General features: G+C 36.5%; 1 protein-coding gene across 1 annotated transcript in view; it reads right to left on the bottom strand.

Annotated features, from left to right (window-relative positions):
- The window catches only part of LOC122798087, a 575663-nt gene that overhangs the window by 123933 nt on the left and 423983 nt on the right, over positions 1–27747 (bottom strand). The window contains exon 5 of the mRNA XM_044066755.1: positions 25900–25977. Coding sequence (XP_043922690.1) covers positions 25900–25977 — 78 coding nt within the window. The remainder of the gene's footprint in view (positions 1–25899; positions 25978–27747) is intronic.

The following is a 27747-nucleotide window of genomic DNA, read 5'->3' as shown; positions in this document are numbered from 1 at the left end:
TACAACCTTCTGTAGCTTTATACTTGATTCCCCAAAACCTCTTAGCCTTCCGTGTTCATTCTAAATGGTACAGATACCCATCAATTACAAGTAGCTGTTAACCCTTTTGGCTTGCTACTGTTTTATAAATGCCATTTAGAATTCCTGGGGCTTCCATTTCCAAGTCAGCCATGGTTTCTGAGGTGCATAGCACAAACATGGCCACCTCTCCAGATGAATTAAAATCCTTTCTGATGCATGCAATTTCTTTGTGTTAATTATTGGCGCTAATTAGTTACTCAGGGTGTACTCAGTAAATTTACTCACTATGGGATGATTGAATTGCTTTAGTTATGCTGTGGAGCATGCAGGGTTACTACTGTATCAGTGTTTTGGCTTTCGTTGTTTTAAGGTGTCAGGATTTTGAGTTGTCGGTATTGTGGTGTCGGTTATGTGACTGCCGGTTATCTGAACGTTCGGTTTAATGAAGTGGATCCATATATATCTATATCTATATATAGATATATATATATATATATATATATATATATATATATATATATATATATATATAGATGGATAGATAGATAGATATAGATATAGATATTGAGTTAGAGGAAGGATTGTTCCCTCTGCAAAAAAAAATAATTAAATAAATAAAATAAGAACAATGAATTTCAACATTCACTGTGTTTGTTTAGGTTTACTGTTTATTTTTATATCTTTTGGATTTACAGTTATGAGTTAGAAAATTACAACACAGGGTCGTGTTCTACAGCTATTCCATGTTGTTGAGGGGTTACCAGAGGAGTTTTCCTACTTAGAAGTGTTGATTATTTGCTTATTGAAAGATCTGACATTGGACCATTGCTATTTAACATATACATGAATAAGTTTTACATTGTGACATCACCATCTACTATAATTCATTAAGCAGATGATGAAACAATCATTTGCTCCACCCTTACCTGACACATCTTTTTTTCTAATTATCATACTACCTCAACTATGATGCAGTTAGAAATGTTTTATGTTTGTTACAGAGCTTTTCTCCTACAATGGCACAGTGGCATACCATTGTTATCTGTTTGATTCTTGGTTGTGTTGTCTTTTGTAGAGAATCTGCAGGCCCTCCCTGTGTCCACATAGGTTTTCTCTAGGTGTTCTGATTTCCTCCCACATTCCGAAAACATGTAGTAGTTTGATTAGACACTGTAAATTAGCTGCAATGAGAGTGCATGCATGTATGTGGTAGGAAAGAACTGTGACAGTGCTAACCACCCAGAGATGTGAGCAGTGGTTCTACATAATTGTTACTGCTCATTTTACACCCCCGACCCCATATGAAAAGGAGTTGTGGTTGAATTAATGGAGGTTTCCTCCCTGAGCTTTAGCTGAAAAGCAGTCTTATATGGTACAGTCCGAGAACTTCAGTAAACAAAAGCAATAAATAATCAGTTAAATATTCATCAGGACAGTCTTCATATTCCTAAAGAAATACATAAGAATAATCATACAAGATCTATTTCTGAAAACATCACACTAGCTTCGGTCATGCAGAAAACGATGTCACCCATTTTCGTTTTGCCTAACTAGAAAGTTCATATTCACTGAGACCTGGAGACAGAGCACCATGATGACAAACATCAACAAAAAACAATAATCTATAGTACACATTGTACAGTTAAATAATAAAGGACATCTAACTCAACTAAAGTATACAGTGTAGTACTAAAAAAGGTAGTATAAGAAATGTAAAACAAACATTGGTAAAAATTAGTAGCAAGTGTAACAAGTAAGGACACATTACAGCTTAAGATAGTTGACAGGTACAGCAGGTGAACAGAATAAGGGCTATCTATGAAGACTATCTATTAAGGGTATTTATTGATGGCTCAGTAACAGAGTGAAACATCAAAGTAATGTCATAGTTGCATATCTAATTGTTGTTAAGAGGAGTAGCAAGAAGGGCTTTCTCTGTCTCTGGTAGTTGAGGGTCACCATCTCCTCAGCTTCCTTCACAACCCTTAATTCAGAAACTAACAAATAACAGCCATTTTACATTGGAATATCAAGATGGCCCTATACTATTAGTCTTCTGCCTTAGTGTGTGATAACAGCAAAGCCACTAATAATTGTGTTTACAGAAACATATCAAGAACAGGTATAGTAAACTGAGTTACTCTTACACACTGTTTGGAAAAACACAGCAAAACATTAACACAAGTATGTCAAAGTATAATACTCTTTTGAATTAACAATGCATATTACATGAGCTCTAAGCATACATTTGCCAGGAATCTCTTTCTACTGTCTATAACTGTGTATACCATCTGAAATGTAAATGAGAACTTGTCATAATCATTTCAAAATTATCTATGTGATACCTTATGAGATGACAATTCACTCTTCTGCAATCATTTCAAAACTATCTGTAAAACAGTCATTTATTATTTATCTCTGATTCAAACTGTAACGTTGAACCTGGATTGAAACTGAAAAGAATACATTGGCCAAATTTCTTACCTAGTCAACAAATGAAAATAACATAAAAATTAAATTAAATTGCATAATTAAATAAATAGATATTTGTTACAACTACTAGAACAGTTAGAGGAAACTATCTTTAAACCTTTGATGTTCGGGATATACGGATATTATGAGACGTATAATGGACAGTAGATGAAGTGAAGTGCCAGTATTAAAGTGTATATAGTGTGTAAAACTGAAAATAATTACAAACATATAAAAGTTAACAGTGTAGTTGTGTAGCTTAGAGGGGTGAAGATCTGACTACAATGCAGGTGACCCAAGTTTGAGCTGCAGTATGGGTATCTGAAGGATGTGGCACTGGAAGGGCAAGTGTTATTGGCCTTTGCTGGTTCACCCATTCTGGGGGGTGGTATCTCTTGTTCATCACTTTGGAGACACCTAGCAGGATCACCAGGGTGTTGCAATCATGGAATATAAATCTGTGAGCACTCACTGCCAATGCCCATGCATAAAGCCCAGACAGTAAACAGAGACAGACAAAATGCCTCCAGCAGCAGCTGAGGAGCTCATAGCACCGCTGCAAGGTGAGGGTATGCTCCTAGGTGGATGGCACTCCACCTTAACAGACCTGGCAATTGGTCCAGTCTCAGCCAACAGGCTCTCATCTTACAAGGAAATGAATGGACTGATCAGGCACCTAAGGAGCCAGTTGGGAAAAGGCAATGGAGGCATCATGCAGTAGGGCCAGTGTGGTATGAAAGAATAATTAACAGTTTAGATAACTGCAGCTATAGTAAAACATCTGTTAATAAATGAGGTTAAAATATGAGACACTATCACTAGTCCACATTTACTGATATAATTCTTTGTGTAGGTTTCTTCTGTGAAGAGTTCCCATGATGTCTAGTTAGTCTTGTGGGCTTTTGTTGGTCTGTGGTTGCCTTTTGCATTTCAGATACTAAAATGTAGGCAGCTTAGCAAATGCAGGCTTGTGTGCTCTACAATACACAATCATCTTGTCTGAAACTGGTTTCCTTACTCACGGCCTCTGTTTCCTAGGACAGAATTTACACTTCTCATCCATAATCATGAAAAGGACAAAGCACATGAAAAGGACAAAGCACATATTCAAATAGGTGGACATATGGACAGATCTCAGTCAGAAGAAAATTGCAATTCTGTGTCTACCATTTTTATTATTATTTGTTTTTCATTTTTATGGAACTTTTGTCACTGTCTCTGTCGTTATACTTCTGTAAGTGATATCCAGCTAGTTACCATGTGCTTACATTTTTAACCTAGCAAACGCATCTTAAAAATTTGGCAGAGATACTTCATTAATTCATTAACATCTGGTTTGGAGGGGTCCCACAGCACCCCGACTCCTTCTGATTTAGTATCTGTCATTTGCATTCTTATCATATGTTAACAGGTTCATGCCCTGGAATACTGAAGATACCAATGGCCTTTATTATTTTCTTTGTTATCACAGCCTTAGGCTGGTCGAGATCTTAAAAGTCTGTTTGGGAGGAAAGACGGAAATGTCATGGCAACACAATTTTACAGACTCGTGATGTGGGATTACTCAAAACAGGATGCAAAGTACTTTAGTTTTTAACATTTTTTTTTACTTTGTGATAGACACAATAAAAAGTGGTTTCACAATCGTCCACAAATTTCATCAGGTACTTCTTTGTGTTACTGCACACTGTATTTGCATAATTTGGAAATGAATAGTGTAATCAGTGAATTATTGGATATTCAGCTACCCTGACTGGCAGGTTTCACCAAACTCCAAAGAACAGTGCTCCCAGTGCCAGTAAATGTAGAAAATGAGGGCACAGAAGTGAAACCCTCAATATGGGGCATGCAGGGTGTGCAGAGGCATAAGCTGAATGTCTGCATTTACCTAGTTCTATGATTTTTTTTTTGTCTTTCCAGACTTGTTGTTTATGGGATTTATTTAGGAAATAAGGAGCCATTTCATCTTATTAATAATACTAAGGACATAACATTGGGGGAATTTTTGACTTACAGTTTTTGGTTTCCTTGTTCAACATCTGATAAAATGCTTTCTGCATAGGGCACACATGTCCACTCTATGTTCCTGTCAGTTTTTGTCTATTGGCCTATCTCACCACCATATATCAAACGCATGTCTTGTGAGCCTACAAATTGGTGTGCATAATGTCAGTTCTGTGATGGATTATTATCAATATATGCTTTACACTCAAAGATTACCAATACAGGATCAGCATTCCTGATGACCGTGAATAGGCTAAATTGGGAATAACAGAATTTCTTCCTAAACTAACTAGTATTATAGGTTCATAGGTAGGTACTAGGCTATCGACCCAAGGGCCTAAGTAAGCCTAGTCAAAATGGTTCCCTGGCATACACCACCAAGAAAGTTAATTTCCTGTGCCCCTGTCGAGCAGAGCCACAGAAGTGATCCCCGGGGTGTATTTTCTATTTCCCATCCACTCATCAAGATTTTTCTTAGAGTGCTAATGAGGAACTTTGCTTGACATAGAAGGGTAGCTTGTTCCAGAGTACAGGAAGTCTTTGGGACAGGAATCTATCCCTCCAACATGCCCTGTTTATTGTGGTGACAAGGTTTAGATCCATAGAGCGTGTAGCATGGAGGGATTGGGATTTCTTTAAGTGTAGCATGTCCAACAACTCTGGGTTTAACATAGTTTTATATGTTAGGCAGAGATCTCCTCGGAGTAGCAGTTTTTTGGGACTGGTCAGTGTAGGGCATATGTTTGAGGTCAGTAATCATATTTGTGAGGTACATCTGTGGCCTTTCCAGCTGCTGCAGATGTCTTGTGAGTTACATTCCAAAAGGGGCATTTTACTCTACAATGGGTCTAATGAGTGCCGAGTAGAGGGGAACAATGACCTCTTTTTTCCTGGATGAGAACCCTTTTGTAATGAGGTGTGGCACATAGGATTTCCTGACTACTGTGGTGATGTGATTATCAAAGGAGAGACTACTGTCCCCCTGGGTCCCAAGGTCTCTTATCACACATTCGGTGTTAAGTAGACTGCCGTTTATTTGGTTGTTCATGTGCACAGAGTTTTTACCAAAGGGGATGACAATGCACTTTTTGGCATTGCGCTTGAGGCCATGCCTCTGACACTAGGCATCTGTCTCAGTGAGTCCCTTCTGTAGGATGTCCACATCATTTGGGGACTCGACTATGGCTCCTAGTTTGCAGTCATCTGTGAACTTCACTAGCCAGAGGCCTTCTGTATTAGCCTGTACTTCAGAGACGTAGATACCAAACAGGATAGGTCCCAGGACTGAACCCTGTGGTACTTCACTTGTCACTGGTCTGAAGTCAGATTTGGAGTTTGCAACTTTTACAGTGTGTGTTCTGTCAGTGAGCAAGTTGGCAACCCATCTTGTGACATAGGGATTTATACCTAGTTTAGTGAGTTTAGTTATAATTCCAGAATGGGGGATGGTGTCGAAAGCCTTGGCTAGGTCAAGATAGGCTGTGTGAACTATCTTACCCTCATCTATGGCTTTGGTGACTGCCTCAAAGAAGTCGATTAGGTTCAGAAGGCATGATCTGCCTTTCACAAACCCGAATGGGGTGGGGGTCCAGAGTTGGGAGGTTACCACTGTCTTTATTTATGAGTTCAATGATGATACATTCCATGGCCTTGCAGACCAGGCTTGTCAGGCTAACAGGGTGATAGTTCCCTGAATCAGTGGTGGCTCCCCCTTTGTGGAGTGGGATAACTGTTGCTGTGGGCCATTCAGTGGGCATAAAGCCTGACGTGAGACTATGATTGAACATGGTGCTTAGATGGGGAGCCAGTTTGTTCTGAAGTTTATGTAAAACCCAGCCTGGGATGTTGTCTGGTCCCAAGGATTCTGTGTTTTTGGCTTTAGACAGTGCAGCTTTTACCTGCATAGATGTGATTACAGGGACTCTGCATTCTTCCTGTATAGATATGGGCCTTTTAGGGGGTGAGAGGGGGATAAAGTTAGCACTGAACCTATCTGCCAGGATGTTGGCAATATCAGTTGGTTCTGTAATTTTTTTGAGATAAACTAGTAAAATTAATTTAGTATAAAACAATCTCTACATCTTTTCATTCCATTTCACATCTTGAGATAATTTGTCTACATACCACATCAAATGAAGCAGAAACTTTCCAGAATAAAACAAAAATATCTTACCTTTAGGGGTATATAACACCTTAATTTCCCTCATGCTTAGCCTTCCTTCCTGTGAATAATTACTTAGCATGGTGCTCATTTTTTTACTTCGAGAATATTATATAAACATTATTTTATTTATTTTCATCAACTGTTAACCAACTAAAGTAACTTGTTCCAACTGCCTATTTTCAGAGGTGATCCGGGGGCACTGGAATTACTGTGAGCTGATTACAGTAACACAGCAGGCAAACCATGCAATATTGTTAGGCCTCCGAGTACAACTCAGAGTTCCTAAAAGTATACTTTTCATCTTAAACTTAAGCAGTTTGGTTACATGCAATGTTTAGTATTTATTTTTATTCCTTTTGCTGCATGACCTCTCCAGATTACTGACTGAATTCTAATTTTGTCTCTCCCTTTCAGTGAAGATTGCATTTTCTCTCACATAGAACTTGTATGTCATCCTGCTCATAATCTGCTTCATATATCACTTGTATTCTTTATTTGTCTGTCTGTTTCTTTTTTATAGGAGACCTACTGTTTGTCAGTGGCCAGTTGATCAATGGTCAGAATGTCATCAATGAAAGGTTGATAGCACCTTGTAGTATAGAAAAGTAAGAAGGTGAGTGTTGTGCTTCTGTCACTTTTTCCCTCTTCTTTATATTTGTACAGCATCATATATACTGTGTATATATATATATATATATATATATGTGTGTGTGTGTGTGTGTGTGTGTGTGTGTGTATATACATACACTGTAGTATGCTGAGTGTGTATTTGGTCAATAGCTGTTTAGTTGACCTCATATGATTGACTAACCAGCTGATCAACAGATATGCGAGATCTCACAATTTGTGGGGTTGGGCAATATGCTCTTACCCTGTGTTTGTGCGATCTCAGAGTTAGTATATATAATTAGCAAGGGGTGTGGGAGCACAGTCTCAACATTTGGGGTGCAGGGAGAAGATGATATTTTATTTGTTTTTAATGTCTTAAATTTTGCATGCACCGAGACTGTCTCTTGTCACATGCGCAGTGATGTGGCAATGTCAGTGTTTTTAATCTTTTGATGTCAGTGTGTTGCCTGTCAACACTGGGTGCATTCAGTCATAACCATTTTATACATATAACTATATATCTATATCTATATCTATATCTATATGTATATCTATATCTATAGCTATATCTATATATGGGTCTACTTCTAAATTTCCAACTTTCAAGAGTTTGAATTTCTTATGGTCAAGACCATAAAATCGAACTTGTGAAAGTTCAAACCACTTAAATGGAGAACACCGTACAGCATGGAACAGTATATTTATTGTTCGATGTAGTGTGATCCCAGAGTTGGTATATCTAATTATCAGGTGGTGTGGGGGTGCAAGGGAGCTTACCCCTCTGCAAAAACTTAAAAAAAGTTTTGTTTTTATTTTGTTATTTAAATTTTGAATTTTTACAAGTTAGATCTTATGTGTATAATCTTTCAGACAAAGTCCTTTCTTCAGACCATGTCAAAGTCCTTAATAAAGGATTTTCTTACGTTTCTGCCCAATGAGCAAAACTGTCAGATTTACTTTTAGATTTAAGACTTTATGCTAGAAAGTTAAACTTACAAGCATTGCTCAATGACAAGGAAAATGAAGATGATGTTATCCATTCACAATTCATAGTTACACCTTCACTATCCATGGGTACACCTTCACTATCCATGGGTACACCTTTACTATCCATGGGTACACCTTCACTAGTTTCTCAAAACAGTACATCTGACATATACCCATACACTAAGATTAACACATCTATATTAAAAAAGAAAAACCTTTTTAATCCATCTCTTCTTAACACTATTTCTGCTTTTGTTTAAGTTTTTGAACAAGACTTTAGAGACCTCATTAACACACAGTGTCATATGTAATGGTTTAATCTTTCTAGTAGTGAAATATTAGATTTAGCCAATGACCACAAGTTGAGAATAATGAAAGCCGATAAAGGCACTGGAATAGTGTTATGCAACAAGTCGTGTATATTTCTAAAATTGAATAGAATTTAAAAAACGATGATTATTATGAAGAGGTCTCTTAAGACATTGTTTATCAACATTTTCAGAATGTTGATAAGACTCTTAAGTCACTAGTTAATGATCATCACATTTCTCAAGAAGATTTTCATTTTATGTATTCTCCCACACACAATCTAGGTAAATGATTTGGAATTTCTAAGGTCCACAAGGATACAGTAGACCCACTTTTTAGGTTAATTGTTTCAAATTACAAGACAAAAATGGAGAAGATTGCTCAGTATATTGATTTTGTATTGAACCCCATTGCTCAGGCCACCCACTTTTACATAAGGGACTCTTAAGATTTTTTGAACACGCTACATAATTTCAGCTTTAAGGATAAAAACTGTTTATTAGTCACCCTTGACATAGTAGCTTTATATACAAGCATTCTTCATGATGAAGGACTTAACTATATTAAACACTTTTTGTACAAGTTTGTTAAATTTCCTAAAAATAAAATTGATACTTTGTATAAGTTAATGGATTTGGTACTAGACAACAACTTTTTTCATTTCAACAAACGTATTTACAAACAGGTAAGAGGAGTTGCCATGGGCAGTTATATGGCACCTGCTTTCGCCAACATTGTCCTAATCGAGTGGGAATTGGACACATTAGTGCATTTACCTGGGTTTGAACATTATTGTTGGTTTATTGATGACATTTTATTTGTATGGAAAGGCACTGAACACCAGTTACACTTATTTGTTTATTCTTTGTCGACTAGTATTGGTTTTCTAAAATTTGTTATATCTGGCTAAGGCTTAACTGACTCACTTTAACCATTAAAAAATCCACTGGTGAACTTTCATCTAATATTTTCAGGAAAGAAACATACAAGAACAACTACTTAGAATTTGGAAGTCAGCACCCATTTTTTATAAAAAGAAATGTGGTAAAAGGTCAGTTTGTGAGACTTTCTAGACTGATTCGCAATTATGAGACTATTGATACTGAATGCAATTTTTTAACCAGAGTGCTTGTACAAACAAACTATCCTATGGATTTAGTTCTTTCTATTAGAAATTAAGTTAAGTCTGTGAGGCACACCAAGTTCAAACCTATTTTAAAATGGGGTTTCCCAACTTCTCCTATACAACCTACTGAAGCTAACAGGTCATTAAGTTTTTTGCTCCCTATTAGCAGAGATATAAAATGCATTAAGGATATAATAAATAACAACTGGAGAATCATTACAAGTGGTAGTAATGTAAAGTCAGTGAATGGGTCAGTTCCTAAGTTCACTTACAAAAGGGCTAAGACATATGTCATTTTTTGAAAAACAAGATCAAGCGTTTCTTTTATCTGAATCTGTTTTACTAGGCAAAACTACTGAGATGTTCAAATGTGGTAGATGTGTCTGCTGGGATTACATTTTCACAGAACAATCATATGTATTAACACACTGCACTATTTCCATTAACTTTAGAAAACATTTTAACTGCAACAGCTCTATGCCAGTTTATGCAGCTGTATATTCTTCTTGTCAAACTTTTTACATTTGTAAGATTATATGCTGGCTAAGTAACAGTATAAAGGAACACAACACAGCCATTAGGTTTAAAGACAGATCAAATTCTTTAGGTAAACATAGCATTACTTGTAATGAGTTTTAAAAATTTCAGTTTTTTTGTACTGGAACAGATTCATGATTTCTTTAGTGATTCTGATAATCTCCTGCAACTATAAGAATTAAAATGGCAGTTATTTTTAAAAGCAGATTGCCACCTTGGTTTAAATTAATTTACTAGCATGAAATGTGCATTAAAGTGGCTGCAATAACTTTTTCACTGGGTTGACATTTTCTGTCATTGAGTATGCATTGACTTGTACTAATTAAGCCAGCTTTCTAGCTCATGTTACTTACACATGTTTAATATTAAGCATTCTGTTAAGCTTACTCACAAGTTATTGGTTGATCACTGATTATTCATTGTTTGGAGTACTATTAATATTGTGACACACTTATTGTATTCATTCTGATGAAGTTCCAAAACAAAAAATGGAGCAAAAGCTTAAACTACAGAGAGGGTTGTTGTTTATTCTTTTATTATTTTGAAGTTTTGAAGTTTCACTAATATATATAGATATATATATATATATATATATATATATATATATATATATAAAATATGAAATATATATATATATATATATATATATATATATATATATATGTGTACATACATATATAAAATATATTGATACATATGAAATATTTATATGAAATATATATACACACATTTTATATATATTATATATATATTTTTTGCAGGAGGCCAAGAGCTAACACCACAAATTTATTGACAAGTACTTTGTTCATCACGTACTTTGTCCACAACATATCAGCCAACATATCTTTCCAGACAAAGATCAAATACATTTCTCTAGTCCATTTCAAATAAAAATGATGGCATCATCAAATATATGACCCCCCCCCCCCCATTTGAAAGCAATCACACAGTTTAAAACTCTGCATATTTTAACTTCCTTGCCTTTAATATAGGCTTTATATTCACAAGTTTATTTAAGCCAGGGGACATGATGGCAGACAACTTTAGTTGTCAATACACTTCCTTATTGTCCAAAATTAAGTCTACCCCCTCTGTCATTGTGACTAATACTCTATAAAAAAGAAATGAAAATTTCTTAAAATAAATACACATAGGCAAATATGTATATAATGCTATATACTGTTCCTTCATTTTTATATAATAGAAGTAATCAGAAGCTATTTTTATTGCCTTGCTCCCTGGATGCTCAAAATATGGACACTCTACCATTTATATCCTCAACAACTATAAGTACCTTTAGGTTTTTGTGTCACTACATTCAAACTACAGTTTTCATTGTTTCTAATAAACCTTTAAAGTTATATCCCTTCTTTATAATAAAAATTCAGTATCACTTGCTATCTATTTATTTATAACTAGATTTACCTCCAATATTTTCCATTTATTTATAATAATATTTTTGCTGCCTACATGTCTCCTGTTATAAATGAGGCTATTAATATAATGTACTAGGGATTTTTAATATAAATTAGTATAAACAGTTTGTGCAAATGAATATAGTCAAATGTTTGGAGTTGCAATAAAAGTTAATAAACAGACAAATAAATAAATAAATAAATAATACACTTCCTAGAGACAGAGTAACCATTTAAAAGTTTATTGCCTTATTAAAAAAAAACTTTCATAATGTAGGACAGCATACTAAAACGAGCTCATCATTAATTTTGCTTTTAAATATCTGTGTTAAAACTTTTTGGAAAAGCAAACTATGTCCAGCCTTCCTTTCTTAACGTTTTGCTAAAATTAAACAATTGTGTCTTATATTATGCTTAAGAAGTTAATATTCCTATTTTATTGACTGAAGATGTGTCACTAAATATTTGCTCTCAGAATATACTTCTATAATATTTATAGGATGACAGTATCCTTCACTGTGCAGTTTTAAATTAAATTCTCATGAAAAGGATCTCTCTAATCTTCAGCAAAGTATTTCAGTTTATACAGACTATAGTATATAAAGGATTAAACAAGGTATACAGTTGTCTAAGAACAGGATGTGTGCATCAGGATTTGTGTCATATATCTGTTTCTGCATCCTGCATGAGTAAAACAAGCTTTAGTTTGCTCATCTCATTTCTAGCTATCCAATTCACTAAGCCCTGGCTTTGATAAAAGGTTCAGTGTGTTGTTTCAAAGCCGTTAGCCTTAGCATGTGTCACTCTCCACAGTCCAGCTCAGGGGAATAGCTGACACTGTCAGAGAGAAGGAACCTTAAATTATCATTATGTTCCATGCTAGAATGTGGCAATTTTATTCACTTATCACATTAAAAAACTTAGCTCTTGCATGTCTGTATGCAAACGCCTTTTTGGATTCAAGTGAACATTTTGATTTATAGAGTCACTAGCCTAAGCACTTTCTTAGTTGCTGAGGAAGCTATGGCACACTGGCTTACTGGAATGATTTGTTTATTTATTTATTTGTATTTATTTATGAATGTATTTATTTATCCTTGTTAACCAGTTTAGTGCCAATAGACCAGGGGCCTCTTTTCAGGTGGTATTTATGCTATGTTTTTTTTTTTTTTTTTTTTGCAGTGTGCAACTATATAAAATTTCCCCGCAGCACAAATACTTCATTAAACGGTATTCCACATAATTAAGTCTCTTCATCCTGCGCATTATCAGACTGGTACATTTATCATCTGTTGATCAGTTAAGCCCCACTAGATTAGTGGCATCTTTTCTTTACTTTCTTTTTTTTTTCTTTTTTTTTTTTTTGCAGTCTTCAACTATATGACAACACATTTCACAACAACACAATATTCGTTTGATATTGTTCCATAAAATTAACTGTATTCAACCTCTGTTTTAGCAGGATAGCAAATATATTAATCATTTGTTGACCAGGTCAGTCCTACTAGGCTAATAGCCTCTTTTCAATGAGACCAGAAGTAGCATTTATATTCATAGGAAAAACTTGACCAGGACACTAGGGAACCTGCCCTACTCATTGTTGTGAGTGGGACCCATTTTGGAGGAGCACTTCCTGTTTCTGTTCTAGGTGCAGATGCAGCCCAGAGAAACATGGAGGTAGATGGAGAGAGTAGGTTAGAATGCAGTGGTGAAAGAAATGGAGGGGTAAGCAACTATTGAGAGCGGAGAATGACTGCAGGGTTATGAGGAGACATTTCAAAGAAATTCATTTGATGAAGATGAGTCAGCAAATGATCGATATGTAATTAACACCCTGCAGTTGGGAGGGTTGTGGAATGATTTACTTAAAGAAATGGTGATACTGATTAAGCCAGAAAATGAAGGAGACATTTTCAGGAGGGACAATATGGAAAAAAATACAAAAGGAGGGTGCAGAAACAATCCTGATAAATAGTGGTGAGATGGAAAAGAAAACATATGCAGAGAGGGCTTGGCATAATGGTAAGCTGTCTCAGGTTTCAACTTTCTGTTACCTAAGAAGTTCAGTTGTGAGTGTTCTGCCATTTCACACTGAGCTAATTGAAGGAAGGACACTGAGTAAACTCGGAGCTATAATATATAACATTAAGTATCCTGTTTTTTGTTTATTTTGTTCTTTATTTCTTTGTTATTTATAGCACTTTGTGTACTGTGTATTTTTCTAGCTAGTTTTACTGTGTGTGAGGTATTAACTGGAAATTGTCCACTTTTACTAAGCATCTGTTGGGTTGTTTGTTTCTGATAACTTGTTGCAGTTAAACTCTTTTTTCTAGAGGCTCCTTTAGCTGTTTAAAACTTTCATTTAAAGGCTCACTGCTGCTTTTCAGCTGTGAGAAACATTTCTGCAGTTTGTTTCCCACCGTCCCTCCCTGTTGGTATAGTGTTTTTATAGTTGGTGGCTTTGCAGTTGCCCGCCCCTAGTGTATATTTGATCTGGGCCCTCCTCCCAGTCTAGTGTCATTACCTCATTCTACCCAGTACAGGAAGAACATTTGAGAAGGCCAATCAGCTTAGTTTCTGCTACTCCTTTCTCTCTTTTCACTGAAAAAAAAAAAAAAAAACTTTTTCTAAGCTTGTTTCCTGCCTTTCCTGTGGGTAGTCTAGCCTGGATATAGATTTGCTGTGTTCAGGACTATTTGTATGCTTCTAGGGCCCAAGCCTTTCTGTGTTGGAGGGAAGCCTTCTAGCCTAATTTTGTTTCTTAGAACTAGCCAGTTTTTTGTTTCAACACTTGTTCAGAACTTATTGTAAGCACTAAATAAGCTACAAATTACTACAGCACTCAGCTTTCCTCACTGTCTAGAGGAAAACAGTTTCTAGTACTTAACAAATAAGCATCTATCCAGGCATGTCTAAGGGTCAGCCCCCGGTGTTTTCTCCTGTCTACCTGATGAATCTGGGCATTTGCGGCAATGCAGTAATTGCCTCATGTACACAGACAACCGTCTCCTCCTACCACCCAACACTACAGCCTGTGAGAGATGCACTTATATAGCCAAACTGGAAGCAAAGCTCTCTTCACCCAAGACTGGACTAGACAGTCAAGAGGAGAAGGTAAACACTTGCACCACACCACACTGAGCACATAGTCCCTCAAAACCTACACTACCAAAACACACACATAGAAACACAAAACACACACCTACATTCGCGGAGGCTCTCAGTAAAAACCTGCCCAAGCAACAGGGACCTCGAAAGCAGAAACACAAGCAACCTCCACCCCCCCCAACACAACCCAAATGACACATAGCCCATAAACTCAGTGTGCCACTCAACCACAGCCCATAAGGCATAACAACGTACCCAACACTCTAGTCATAGGTGACTCTATAGTCAGGCACACTGATGTTCCACTCACCAGGCTAAACAAGGAGAAAGTTACTGTCAGCTGCCTGTCAGGTGCCAGGATCCGCCACATAATGCATGCACTCAGGTCACTCCACAACAAGTACAAATATGATTCTGTCATTGTCCATGTTGGTGTGAATGACCTGAGAAGTACCTCCTTGGACTACATGAAAAGGGACATGGAGGAGCTGTCCGATCTTGTAGCTCAGGCAGGTATGACCCTAGCCCTGAGTAGCATCCTACCATCACCCAGAATGATACCACAGTACAAGGACAAAATGATTGACTTCAACAATTGGCTAAGCTTCTGGTGTCATTCTAAGGAGATCCAGTATCTGTCTGCCTGGGATGACATGATCAACAGGCCACGATGCTTTGCCAGAGATGGCCTGCACCTGTCGTCCCTAGGATTCCAGATACTGGCTAAGGCTCTAGCCACCCCTATAGTGCCTTTTTAGGCAAGGTTCAAATGACAAATTCACCACCCTAACAGGTACAGGCAAGAAGAATCTGAGGGTATTGCTACACAATGCTAGAAGTCTAAACCTCAAAATGCACTCTCTTGAGGCACTCCTTAAAATGGAGAACTTTGACATCTGTGCAGTGACATAGACCTGGTTCAAGGCTCCAGAGAGTACCCCTGCATTACCAGGTTATAATTCATACCACACCTTTCGGCCACCTAACCGGGACTGAAACACTAAAGGTGGAGGCGTGTCCATATTCATTAAGGATATCCACACCTCCAGGCTAGTTGCTCAGCATAATGCATCCGAGATTATCCAAGTGCAACTAACTCTGGGCAAGACCACAATCCAAATTGTAGCTTTCTACAGATCCCCCACCATGCCCCAGGATTCCCACTCCTCATTTATTAATACACTGGAAAATATTAGGGTACAACCTAACACCCTAATAATGGGCGATTTCAACTACCCTACCATTAACTGGGAAAACTACTCATGTACCAAATCTTGTGCTCAACGTTTTCTGGAATTCATAAATTCCAATGCCATGGATCAACTTATCCACACCCCCACCAGGGGCAGCAATATCCTAGACCTGGTTATTACCAACATGGGCAACTAGTGCTCCACACCAGAGGTCAATTCCTTGTTGCTCAAATCCGACCATAAGCTAATCACCCTAGACATCCACATCCCTCCACCCCCCCCCCCCCATTAGGGAAACCACAGTAAAAAATGTCTCCAAAGCCAACTTCACGCTTCTTAAGACAGAAGTGCAAACTTCATGACACCCATGCTGACGGACAATAGAGGTATGACTGCTGAATCCTACACAAATGCACTTTATAAGCACTTACATGAGTGCATATATTGTGCAATCCCTAACAGACCCAAGATGCTATCCTCCAAAAAAATCAAGCCAATCTGGTGGTCCCCTGCCATAAACAAACTCTACAACAGAAGAAAGAAACTGTTGCAAAAAAGAATAAAATCCCATGATTGGAGAAACTCCCTGGTCAGCTTCACTAAGAAGCTGAGATCCCTCATAAAATCCTCCAAAGGTAGTTATGAAAACAAAATCGCCACTGACTCTAAAGACAACCACAAAGCATTATATAGCTATGTCAAGAATCTCAATGGCAACACTCAGATCTGCTCTGAGTTACAGCACAATGGCACTAAATATACAGAACCAATGGATATTGCCAACATCCTGGCAGATAGGTTCAGTGCTAACTTTACCCCTCTGTCATCCCATAAAGGGCCCATCTCTATACCAGAAGAATGCAAAGTTCCTGTAATCACAGCTGCACAGGTAAAAAAACACACTATCCAAAGCCAAGAACACGGCATCTATGGGACCTGACGACATCCCAGGCTGTGTTCTACATGAACTACAGAACGAACTGGCACCCCACCTAAGTACCATGTTCAATCATAGCCTCACCTCAGGCTATATGCCCACTGAATGGCGCACAGTGACAGTTATCCCACTCCACAAAGGGGGAGCCACCACAGACCCAGGAAACTACTGCCTTATTATCCTAACGAGCCTGGTCTGCAAGGCTGTGGAGTGTATCATCATGGAACTTATAAAAAATGACATTGGTAATCTCCAAACTCAGGACCCCACCCAGTTTGGGTTTGTAAAAGGCAGACCATGTCTCCTAAACCTGATAAACTTCTTTGAAGCAGTCACCAAAGCTGTAAATGAGGGTAAGGTGGTTCACACAGCCTATCTAGATCTCGCCAAGGCTTTTGACACCATCCCCCACTCTGGAATTATAGATAACTCACTAAACTAGGTATAAATCCCTATGTCACAAGATGGGTTGCCAACTGGCTCACTGACAGAACCCACACTGTGAAAGTAGCAGACTCCAGATCCACCTTCAGACCAGTGACAAGTGGAGTACCACAGGGTTCAGTCATGGGTCCTCTCCTGTTTGGTATCTACTTTTCTGAAGTACAGGCCAACACAGAATGTCTTTGGCTAAAGAAGTTCGCAGATGACTGCAAACTAGGAGCCATAATCAAAACTCCAAAAGATGTGGGCATCCTACAAAAGGACCTTGCTGAGACAGATGCCTGGTGTCAAAGCCATGGCCTCAAGCTCAATGCCAAAAAGTGCATTGTCATTCCTTTTGGTAAAAACGCAGTACCCATGAACTACCAAATAAGTGGTATTCCACTTAACACTGAAAGTGTGATGAGACATTGGGACACAGGTGGACAGTAGTCTCTCCTTTGATAATCACATTGCCACAGTAGTCAGGAAATCCTTCTATGTGGCACAACTCATCACAAAAGGTTTCTCATCCAGGAAAAAAGAGGTAATTGTTCTCCTCTACTTGTCACTCATTAGACCCATTATAGAGTACAATGCCCCTTTTGGTATGTACCTCACAAGACATCTACAACAACTGGAAAGGCCACAGAAATACCTCACAAAGAGGATTACCAGCATCAAAGAGATGCCCTATGCAGACCATCTCAAAAAACTGCAGCTTTACTCCATTGCATATCGCCTACTCAGAGGTGATCTCTGCCTAACACACAAAGCTATGTCAAACCCAGAGCTTTTAGACATGCTCCACTTAAAGAAATCCCAATCCCTATGAGCTACATGCTCTAGGGACCTACACCTCGTCACTACAATAAACAGAACATGCCGGAGGGATAGATTCCTGTCCCAGAGACTTCCCATACTCTGGAACAAACTACCTATCTATATCAAACAAAGCTCCTCATTAGCACTGTTCAAGAAACATCTTGATGATTGGATGGGAGATAGGAAATTCACCCTGGGGATCACTTCTGTGGCTCTGCTCAACAGTGGCACAGGGAAATAATTTTCTTGGGTGGCGAAAGCCAGGGTACCTTTGGCTAGGCTCATACAGGCCCTAAGGCCAATAGCCTAGTACCTACCTATGAACCTATAAAAATAGTCACCTTATAAACACAAGGTGCATGGTTTGATTCTGACCTCATATTATTGACTAGGCTTGAAATGGTCCTTCAGGGCAGTCAGTCTAGTATTACCTATGAACCTATAAGAAGGTGAAAGGGGAGTAGCAGAAATGTAGGTAGAAAAAATGAAATCCAGAAGTACATGGTAAGGATTCAAAGTAATAAGTAAAAATTGGGCAGGTATGAAGTATAGGACAATTTAATAGCTCATTTGGGTGTAAAAGCACATGAGGGAAGAGCATTTATTCTTATTAACGAAGAGACATTTTGTGACATTATATTTGCTTCTGTTTTTTCAATGGAACTTTTTCTTGTACAATATGAAAACAAGAACGATTGTAACCCATGGAATGCTTATGTGACAAAAGCATTTAACAGGGAAATGAAAAAGAAAATTCATGTACAATTTCAAAAAGAGGTAGAAAGAGACACTTTGAAAGGACATTTGAAACCTTTATGTAAATATGTACTGGACATTGCAAACGTTTATGACAAAATGGGTTTATGAACTGGTAGATGGGATTGTAATACTTTGCTAAAAGTCGAAGAGAAAAAAATTATACAAATACCAGTCATGATAAATGTGTAGGGGCAGAAGGGAATAGGGGTTTAGTAAAATACTGGGGACAATCCAAAACATGTTTTTTTTTTTTCTTTTTGTGGAAAAGAGGCATATTTGATAAGTAACTGTGACAAAAGAAAATGTTATATTTGTTGGGAAATGGGACACAATGCAATAAATGTGAACTGAAATGTTATAAATGTAACAACATTTAACATTTATGGATGGATTGCAACAATGAAAATAAGAGCAAGGATAAAGAAAAAAGAAAGAAGAAAATGGACAAAGAGAAAAATTTAAGAAGTAGTAGAAAAAGAAGAAATGTTAGAAGACATAGAAGAAGGTTCTGAAATAAGTGATAAAGAAAGCGTTAGTTGGGAGGTAGTAAAAAGAAAAAATAATTATATTGATAAAAGGATAAAATAGAAAAAGAAAATTTAAAGTGATTAGTACAAAAAAGGAAAGGAAATGAATGAAAAAGAATATATACAGCTAATGGTATGGTTTGGTATAATGGTTAAGATGTTTGATTCACAGGCACAATGTGCAGTGTTTGATTCTTACCTTTGGAAGGGAAGTTGTCAAAGTTTAGAAAGGCCAATTAAGAAGGCTAGACTAGACATTAGCAATGAACTTATGAAACCATGAATCTAAGGAAAACAGAAAATGAGTGCTTTCTGTGAATGTGAATAGTATGAATAATATAGTAAAAAGAATATGGATTTTAGAGTGGAGTAATACATGTGATGTAGATATAAATATATTTGATTATATTAAAGACAATGTTTTAACAAATGAAGAAGAGTACTAAAAGAGAAACTATGGGGAGGAAAGATAATCTGGAATTTGGGAAATGATAAATGCTCTGGAATAGCTATATGCTGTGAAATACAATAAAGATATTAGATGAAACTTTAGCAAAAATGGGAAGATTAACCAATGTAGATTTAAAATAGAAAGAATAAGTATATATAACTATAGCAGTGTATACTTATGCTAATTGTAAAGAAAGGGAAAATTTATTTCATCAGATTTAAACTATGTAGTGATAAATATGAATACTGGGCGGCCGTGGTCGTGCAGCGGTTAGCGTTGCCACCTCACAGCAAGAGGTTCTCCAGTTCAATTCTCAGCTGGGGTGCCTTCTGTGCGGAGTCTGCATGTCCTCCCTGTGGTCATGTGGGTTTCCTCCAGGTGCTCCGGTTTCCTCCCACATCCCAAAGACATGCAGTAGGTGGATTGGACACTCTAAATTTGCCCTAGGTGTGAGTGTGTGCATGTGTGTGTGCCTTCTGTGGAAGGTTGGGTGCTGGGCTGGCAACTCGACACTAAAACTCCACTGCCAATCATGAGTGGACAGATGATCCATTTGTGGTGACCCCTAACCAGGAAAAAGCTGAAAGAAGAAGAAAAAGTGATAAATATGAATATTGTAATAGCATAAGAATTTAATTTGTGATTTAACAGGCAAACATAAAAAGAAAGGAAATGATATAAGAAAAATGTTAAGAGTTATGAGAAGTGGTAAGATAAAGTTGAGACAAAATTTCACTGACTTACAAAAGGGGTATGTATAGAACTGAAATTGATTATTTTATAGTATCAGAAGGTTTAGTTATAGGAGAAGGGGATGTAGTTGAAACAGGATTTCCTGATCATCTTGATCATTTTGCAATATGGCTAGAGATAAAGAGAAACCAGGAATATATAAAAATAAGCAAAGAAAAGAGATCTATGAGAAACCAAGGAATTTAGAAGGAAAGAGATTAGAAATATAGTTGTGGAAAGATCATATTACAATGAGAACATTTTATAAAAATTTGTCTGAATGGTGGATGATAGGGCGGCCAAGGTGGTGCAGCAGTTAGCGTTGCCACCTCACAGCAAGAGGTTCTCCGGTTCAATTCTTGGCCTGGGTGCCTTCTGTGTGGAGTCTGCATGTCCTCCCTGTGGTCATGTGGGTTTCCTCTGGGTGCTCTGGTTTCCTCCCACATCCCAAAAGACATGCAGTAGGTGGACTGGACACTCTAAATTGGCCCTAGGTGTGAGTGTGTGTGCATGCCTTCTGTGAAAGGTAGGGCACCGGGCTGGTAACGCGACACTGTAAAACTCCACTGCCAATCATGAGTGGACAGATGATCCACTGTGGCGACCCCTAACTGGGAAAAGCTGAAAGAAGAAGGTCTAAATGGTGGATGATAGTTGAGGAAAAATATTAAAAAATCTTTTACAGTGGCAATATGATGTAAAAAAAGTAGAAAAAGAAAACTATAGAAGAACACATGATGCATTGGAAGATTTAGAACATAAAGATAGAAGGTACTCCAACAAAGAAAAATAATTATATGAAAGAAATCAAGGAAAATACAAGAATTGTTATAAAAGCAAAGCCATTTGTATAAGGAAAAAGAAAAGTATTGAGTTACTTTTGCAGATTATAAAGTAAGATGGTATTGTAATGACAGAAATAAAAAAGTAAAAAAAGAAATAGAAACAACTCAGAAAAATATTATGAATAGCATGGTATAAAAAAGTTTACAGGAAAAGAGAAATAGTTAGAAGAGAAGATTTCTTTCAAAATGTGCTTGATAAGTATCAGGACAAGTAAATATAGATTTGGCTGCAGAACCAGATGGACTAGTGTATGAAATGTATAAAAATGTAAGGAATTGACAAAAAATATCTTTTAATGATTTTGAATAAATGGCTAGATGAATGTTTTATCTATAAAGAATTTTGTAGTAGAATACTTGATTTCATATGGAAGAAGGAATCTAGAAGACAATTAAAAAATGAAGACTGATAATATTGAATAATAATGATTATAATATCTTTATGAAAATAATATAAAAAAGATTTGAAATTAAAATGCAAAACATTATGGAAGATAATATATAGTATAAAGGGAAAGGGTTTTCAAGAATTATTAACAATAGAGAAATTGTGGATGATATTATGAATAGAAAAGAAGAAGCAGAAATCATGATATGAGACCTTAATAGGGCATTTGAAACAACTGGGTATGAAATGTTATGGGTAGTAATGAAAGAATATAATATAAGTGAGAATGTTAGAAAATTATGCATGCCAGCATATATTAATAATAAAGTAAAAACACTTGTCAATGGTTGGGTAAGCCAAGGGGTACATATGAAGAGCTGTGTAAGAAGGGGATGTCTAATGAGTTGTATACTTTTTGCTTTAGTAATGAATGTGATAGAATGTAAAATAAATAAAAAAATGAAGGAGGTGGGGTTTATAATATATGAATGGATAAACATTCCAGTTCTGTTAACATATGCAGATAAAATTATAATAATAATTTAAAAAAACGAAATTTGGATAAAAGTAACAATTTGTACACGAGTGGCTATAAGTGATGGGGATGGTTTTAAATAAAGAGAAAAGTAAATATTTAGGTGGGGGTCTATATTACGTCGAACTCACAGGAGTTTGAACGTTGTAATATCAAACCGTAAAGTTCGAAATCCAATAACAACGAAAACAGAGAATGGTTATTTTTTTCCCCTCAGGGTTCCGTGACAAAAAAAAGTACACTTTAAACTTAAACATAAGTGGGGAGCTTTGTCCCCCACACCCCCCAACATGGGGGGGCTGTGCCCCCCACACACACCCTACTTAAATATACCAACTCCGAGATCACACCACAGTGGAGGAAATAGCAAAGCCTTGAAAATGGCCCACCATTTTTTTCCCTGGGAAAACAATTGGTGTGCCATGGCTTTGCTATTTTCTTATTTCAGATTTTTGGGTTTGATATTACAAAGTTTGAACTTCTATAAGTGTGACGTTGTAATATAGACCCATTTAGGTGATGTAGTACAGATAGGGTGATATATTTTATAATGAATGAAATTTCTGAGTTGGTATAAAATTTGGAATAAAGATACAAGTAGAATTTAATGGAGAAAAGAAACAGAAGAAATCAAATAAACCTGTTTTTTTTTTTTTTTTTTTTTTGGAGAACATAAATATAAGTATGATCAATTTTGGGTTATGGTAAAAAGAGTAAAAAAGAAAAAGGATGCATAAATGAAGAAATACAATGTTACCAAGAAAAAAATATTTTTCTGGAAAATAAAAAAATGATGCTGTAGAAAAAGACAGAAATATATGGTATAAGAATGTAATGATAAAATATTACTATGTAAAACCATTGGAAAATCTAACAGATACAAAACAATTAAATCTATCAAATTAAGAAGCAAATGGTATGATCAGAAAGTAGAATGTCAAGATTTTTTGTGGACACTGATAATTGAAAAATTACCAGTAAAAGGAAATATGCCATATAAAAAGAAAAGTGATAGAATATGTTTGCATTGTCAAGAAGAAAAAACAATGGAACATGTGTTTTTGAAATGTAAAAGAGCAAAAATATATGGGAAAAACTATGTAAAGAAGATTTATTTATTTAGTTATTTATTTATTTTATTTGACATTTGTTAACCGGGTTAGTCCAACTGAGCCAGGGGCCCATTTTCATTGGAGACCCGAGGAGAAATGCTCCAGATAAATTACAGTCTTATAAAAGATAACATCAAGTACAAAGTGAACATATGTACAACCACGAGGCATATAAGCTACAATTAAAATCGCTGCATTATGTAATAGAAATAAAAATAAAATTACAAAAGAATATGAAATATGAGCTCTCAGTATTTGCAAAAGAGACATAGTATTGAAATAACTATTTTGTTTTTAAATACAGGAAGAAAAAAGTAAAATTATATGACAGAGAGGAAAGGAGAAAAAGAGGTGATATATCACAGAAGAGGAAAAGCTGAGTAAGTGAGATAGTTGTCATGTGGGGTTTACATGGGCAGGACCAGGTCTTTTGTAGATAGTGTTTAAGTTCATGTTTAAACAGATGCTTCTGGGAGATGTTTCTTATATTGAGGGGAAGTGTGTTCCAGGCATGAGCTACTAAGTACTTTTAAAGGGACTTACCAATATTCTTGTTAGGTTTGTAGATATCATGGAGGACTTTGTCAGTCATATGAAGGTGACGGCGGGAGCTGTAGTAAGATAAAGGGCCAGGAAGAAGGATCATTCAGGACGGATTGGATAATACATAACTGAGGGTGGAATAGCTGGTTAGAGAATTCAGGCCATTGAAGTGTCTTAATATTTTCAAAGATATAAAAGAAGTGGACAAAATAAACAATCTATATGATTAAATATGGATATTATAAGAAAAAAGTAAATATGTTAAAAGAGTAGATTAGACATTATTTAATTTCATATGGGTTATATAGTACAAAAGAATACATTAAATTATGTTTAATGTTAAATGGATTTTAGCAACAATACTAAGTAAAATCAGATGTGGTTATGGAAAAAAGGACTGGGGTCTAACAGGGATGAAAATGTAATTTGATTGTAAAGAAAATTATGAACATGTGTAAATCGATTTGTATAGCTATATATTTGCAAATATTTCTAAATATGTTCTAAATAAGAGTTCATTTTGTATGTAAATAAAGAAACCCTACTCTTCTTGAGAGGTGTCAAGGAATCTTTTCTATCCACTTAAGCTACCACAAACTCAAGCATATGTGGCCTTGGTTTAACATCTCCTCCTGAGTATGGTACACTCAGAAGAGCACCCCCCCCCCACCATGCTGTACTACATTGTCAGTAATGGATCAATCTAGTGTGAGAGAAAAACCCACAGCCTCCTCCACCGAAAACAAGCATGTGACCTGTTGCACCACTGACACTGCTCAATGATAAAGCAAAGGCTAATCCGGTAATATTAAAACTAGACAACTGTGGGGTTAATTCTCACAAACACACACCGTTTGTCTGGGTTACTTTTGATAAGAAAGAATGAGCACTAAAAGACCTGTTAGACATTACTTTATCCTTGGAGTTTGCGGACCTAATGATTCATGCTATCACTGCAATGAAGTTTGGCTCTGCCCTCTGATATATTGTATAAGAATAAATAAGTTATGGCATGGTAAAAAAACAAAGACATCTGTCTAATGTTCTAGAATATGAAAACCCTTCAAAATATCCAAAGGTTCTTTACCTAGCTAGAGCCTGATGACATAAATACACTACAAGAAAAATTTTAGCTTTCATTATCATATGACTTCTTTCTGAGTCTCTCTGAAACACTCCAAATGCGTAGACTGATTTTACTGGTCCACAGATATTTTAGACACATTTAACTGGAATAAGACTGATTTCTTAATAAAAATGCTGACCATAAAGAACAAATGAATGTAATGTGGATAATACAAATAAAAACAGCAGATTTTGGAATTATGATTACATTAGCATCTGGCAGCAGTCTATTCTCTCATCTGTTGCTATGCACTGTTGATCATAGAAGGAATGGGTATTTATTAGTTATGTCTTAGTTGATAACAGGCATTGGAGGCATCACAGAATTTACTTGAAGTAATGGTATATGGCGCAACATTAGATAATATTAAATATTAAAATGGTACTAATAGGTAGTGTGGACATTGCTTTCTTCAAACTGGTTGCTGAAATGGTAAATAATGTGGCTTTAGCAAGGTATATGCTAACCTTTGAATCCTCTTGTCTCTATGTCTTTCTAGATATGCCTTATTTGTTATTACTTATCTGTTTACCTTGGAGCTTTTCTCCCTGGGCCTCCACTGAAAATGGATATTAATCCAGTTGGACTATCCCCGTCCACAAATGTTAAACAAAATGAATAAATAAATAAATAAAATATCTCTATGTATGCATACATAAACTACATCAGGAAAACTATTAATGTCTTTCCATATAAACATTCTTTCTTCTTTATACACTGAACCTTCTCAAGGATTGAAAATGGCACTTACTTCCTGCCAGACCTTTGTCAGCTTCTCGTTCACTCTGTCCATGAAAGCACTATGGACATTCTGTCGCCGTTTGTGTCTCTAAATAAATAAATAAATAAATGCATAAATAATCAACCATAAATGTAACATTTCTCACATGATGAATACATAGCACCTTAGCCTTAAACATAAAAAGTGTAACTTGCTATGGTGTAAATGTTGTTAACAGTATTTACAGATATACAGTCAAATGATTTTACATTCGTTCTAAATTATATTCACTCTAACTAGGAAGTAAATTCAATATATTACGCCAGCACATTGGAAGCCATGATGAAACAAATCAGCACAGATGCTGAATACTTTAAATTTGTGGTGGACATTTTTTCAAGTGTTAAGTAGAAAAATTAAAGAAACATTTTCTTTTTGAACCATTTACGTTGCAAACGCGTTATTAATCTCTTTACTTCACATACTGCCCTTATACTGTTGCAAATTACACTTATCTTGCTCCTTAAAAATTGCATTTCTTCTACAGAATACTCAGCCCGCAGGGGCAGCAGCTGCAGTAAATCTATTTACTGTAAAACCATAATGCTTTGCACTGGCATGCATATTCTCAGTACATATTAACCCCCCCCCCCCTAGAAAACTGTAGCTCAGAAAGAATGAATTATAATTGAGCTTTCAATATACACTGAGTAAACTGGCTTTATTTTCAAAAGGTGCAATATTTCATTTTAAAATAATGTTATTATTGTGTAACAACAATGCACTATGGCAGGGTCATAACATTCAGTATATTTTATAAGATTATAGTCTACCTGGGTGACACTCATGTGTGACAAAGTGAAGTGTAGTGCATGTTGACAAATGGTGGATTGATTGACATCTGGCTTGGCTGACAAAAGTAAGTAGGCTTGTGGTGGGAATGGCAGTTTGTGTGCGGGTGTGTGCATTTTAGGGTTACAGTAGGGATTAGATATGGGTATAGACTTAGTGTGTGTTGGTTAGGGTTAGAGTTAAGGTCAGGTAAGAGATTTAGTAGTGTGTCAGTGTACATATGGTAATTGTTTGGGCTATCTTCTGTAGTGATAGTGTTACAGAAAAGATATTTGTAATGTAAGATAACTGGTTAAGGTTGGGATATTTACAGGGTTAGGTTTAGGGTCAACATACATTACCAAGGTGGGTGGTAAAGTGCTGAAGTGTCTGCTGATATTCACCCTTTTTGATGAGTGAAAGATACTGGATATAAGCTACAGTAACTTAATATATTGGATAGCACATTAAAAGACTATTCAATTACAAAATCATAGCTAGGGCAGGGCAAAGGGGGCAGCTGCTCAGGGTGCAGGGTGCCAGGGAGCATGAACAGTAGATGTCAATTAGGTGGTACTTTAGTACCAGCATTCAGAACTGAATGCTGGTACAGCATCTGAGGTCAGGATTGAAGTGCTTCAGTGGTCCATGTGTGGTATTTAAACTTTAGCAAAGAAGAGCACTTTTATTCATTAGTGATCCTCAACTTGAACAGAGACAGAACCTTTTTTGTTAGAGCTGACGGGGGTGCCAGTTCAGGGAGCTGCACAAGTTACTAGAAAACCAAGCTACTCTGTTTATGCTATTATTGAACTTCTAATCTTAGCTTGGTCTAGTTACTTGTCAGCTTGTACCTAAACCTATACTGTGTGTGTGTGTGTGTGTGTGTGTGTGTGTGTGTGTGTGTGTGTGTGTGTGTGTGTGTGTGTGTGTGTGTGTGTATGTGTGTGTGTGTGTGTGTGTGTGTGTTTGCTTCTCTGTCCAAAAGGTTTGCACTTAAAGGAAGTGAACTTAGACTGAGGTGGGTGAAATCTGAGAAGCTGTACT

Source organism: Protopterus annectens, chromosome 3.part1 (genome assembly GCF_019279795.1).
Source record: "Protopterus annectens isolate FY-2018-M chromosome 3.part1, PAN1.0, whole genome shotgun sequence".
NCBI lineage: Eukaryota > Metazoa > Chordata > Ceratodontiformes > Protopteridae > Protopterus > Protopterus annectens.
Note: the sequence above shows the minus strand (reverse complement) of the source record. Positions and strands in the feature narration are given on the sequence as shown.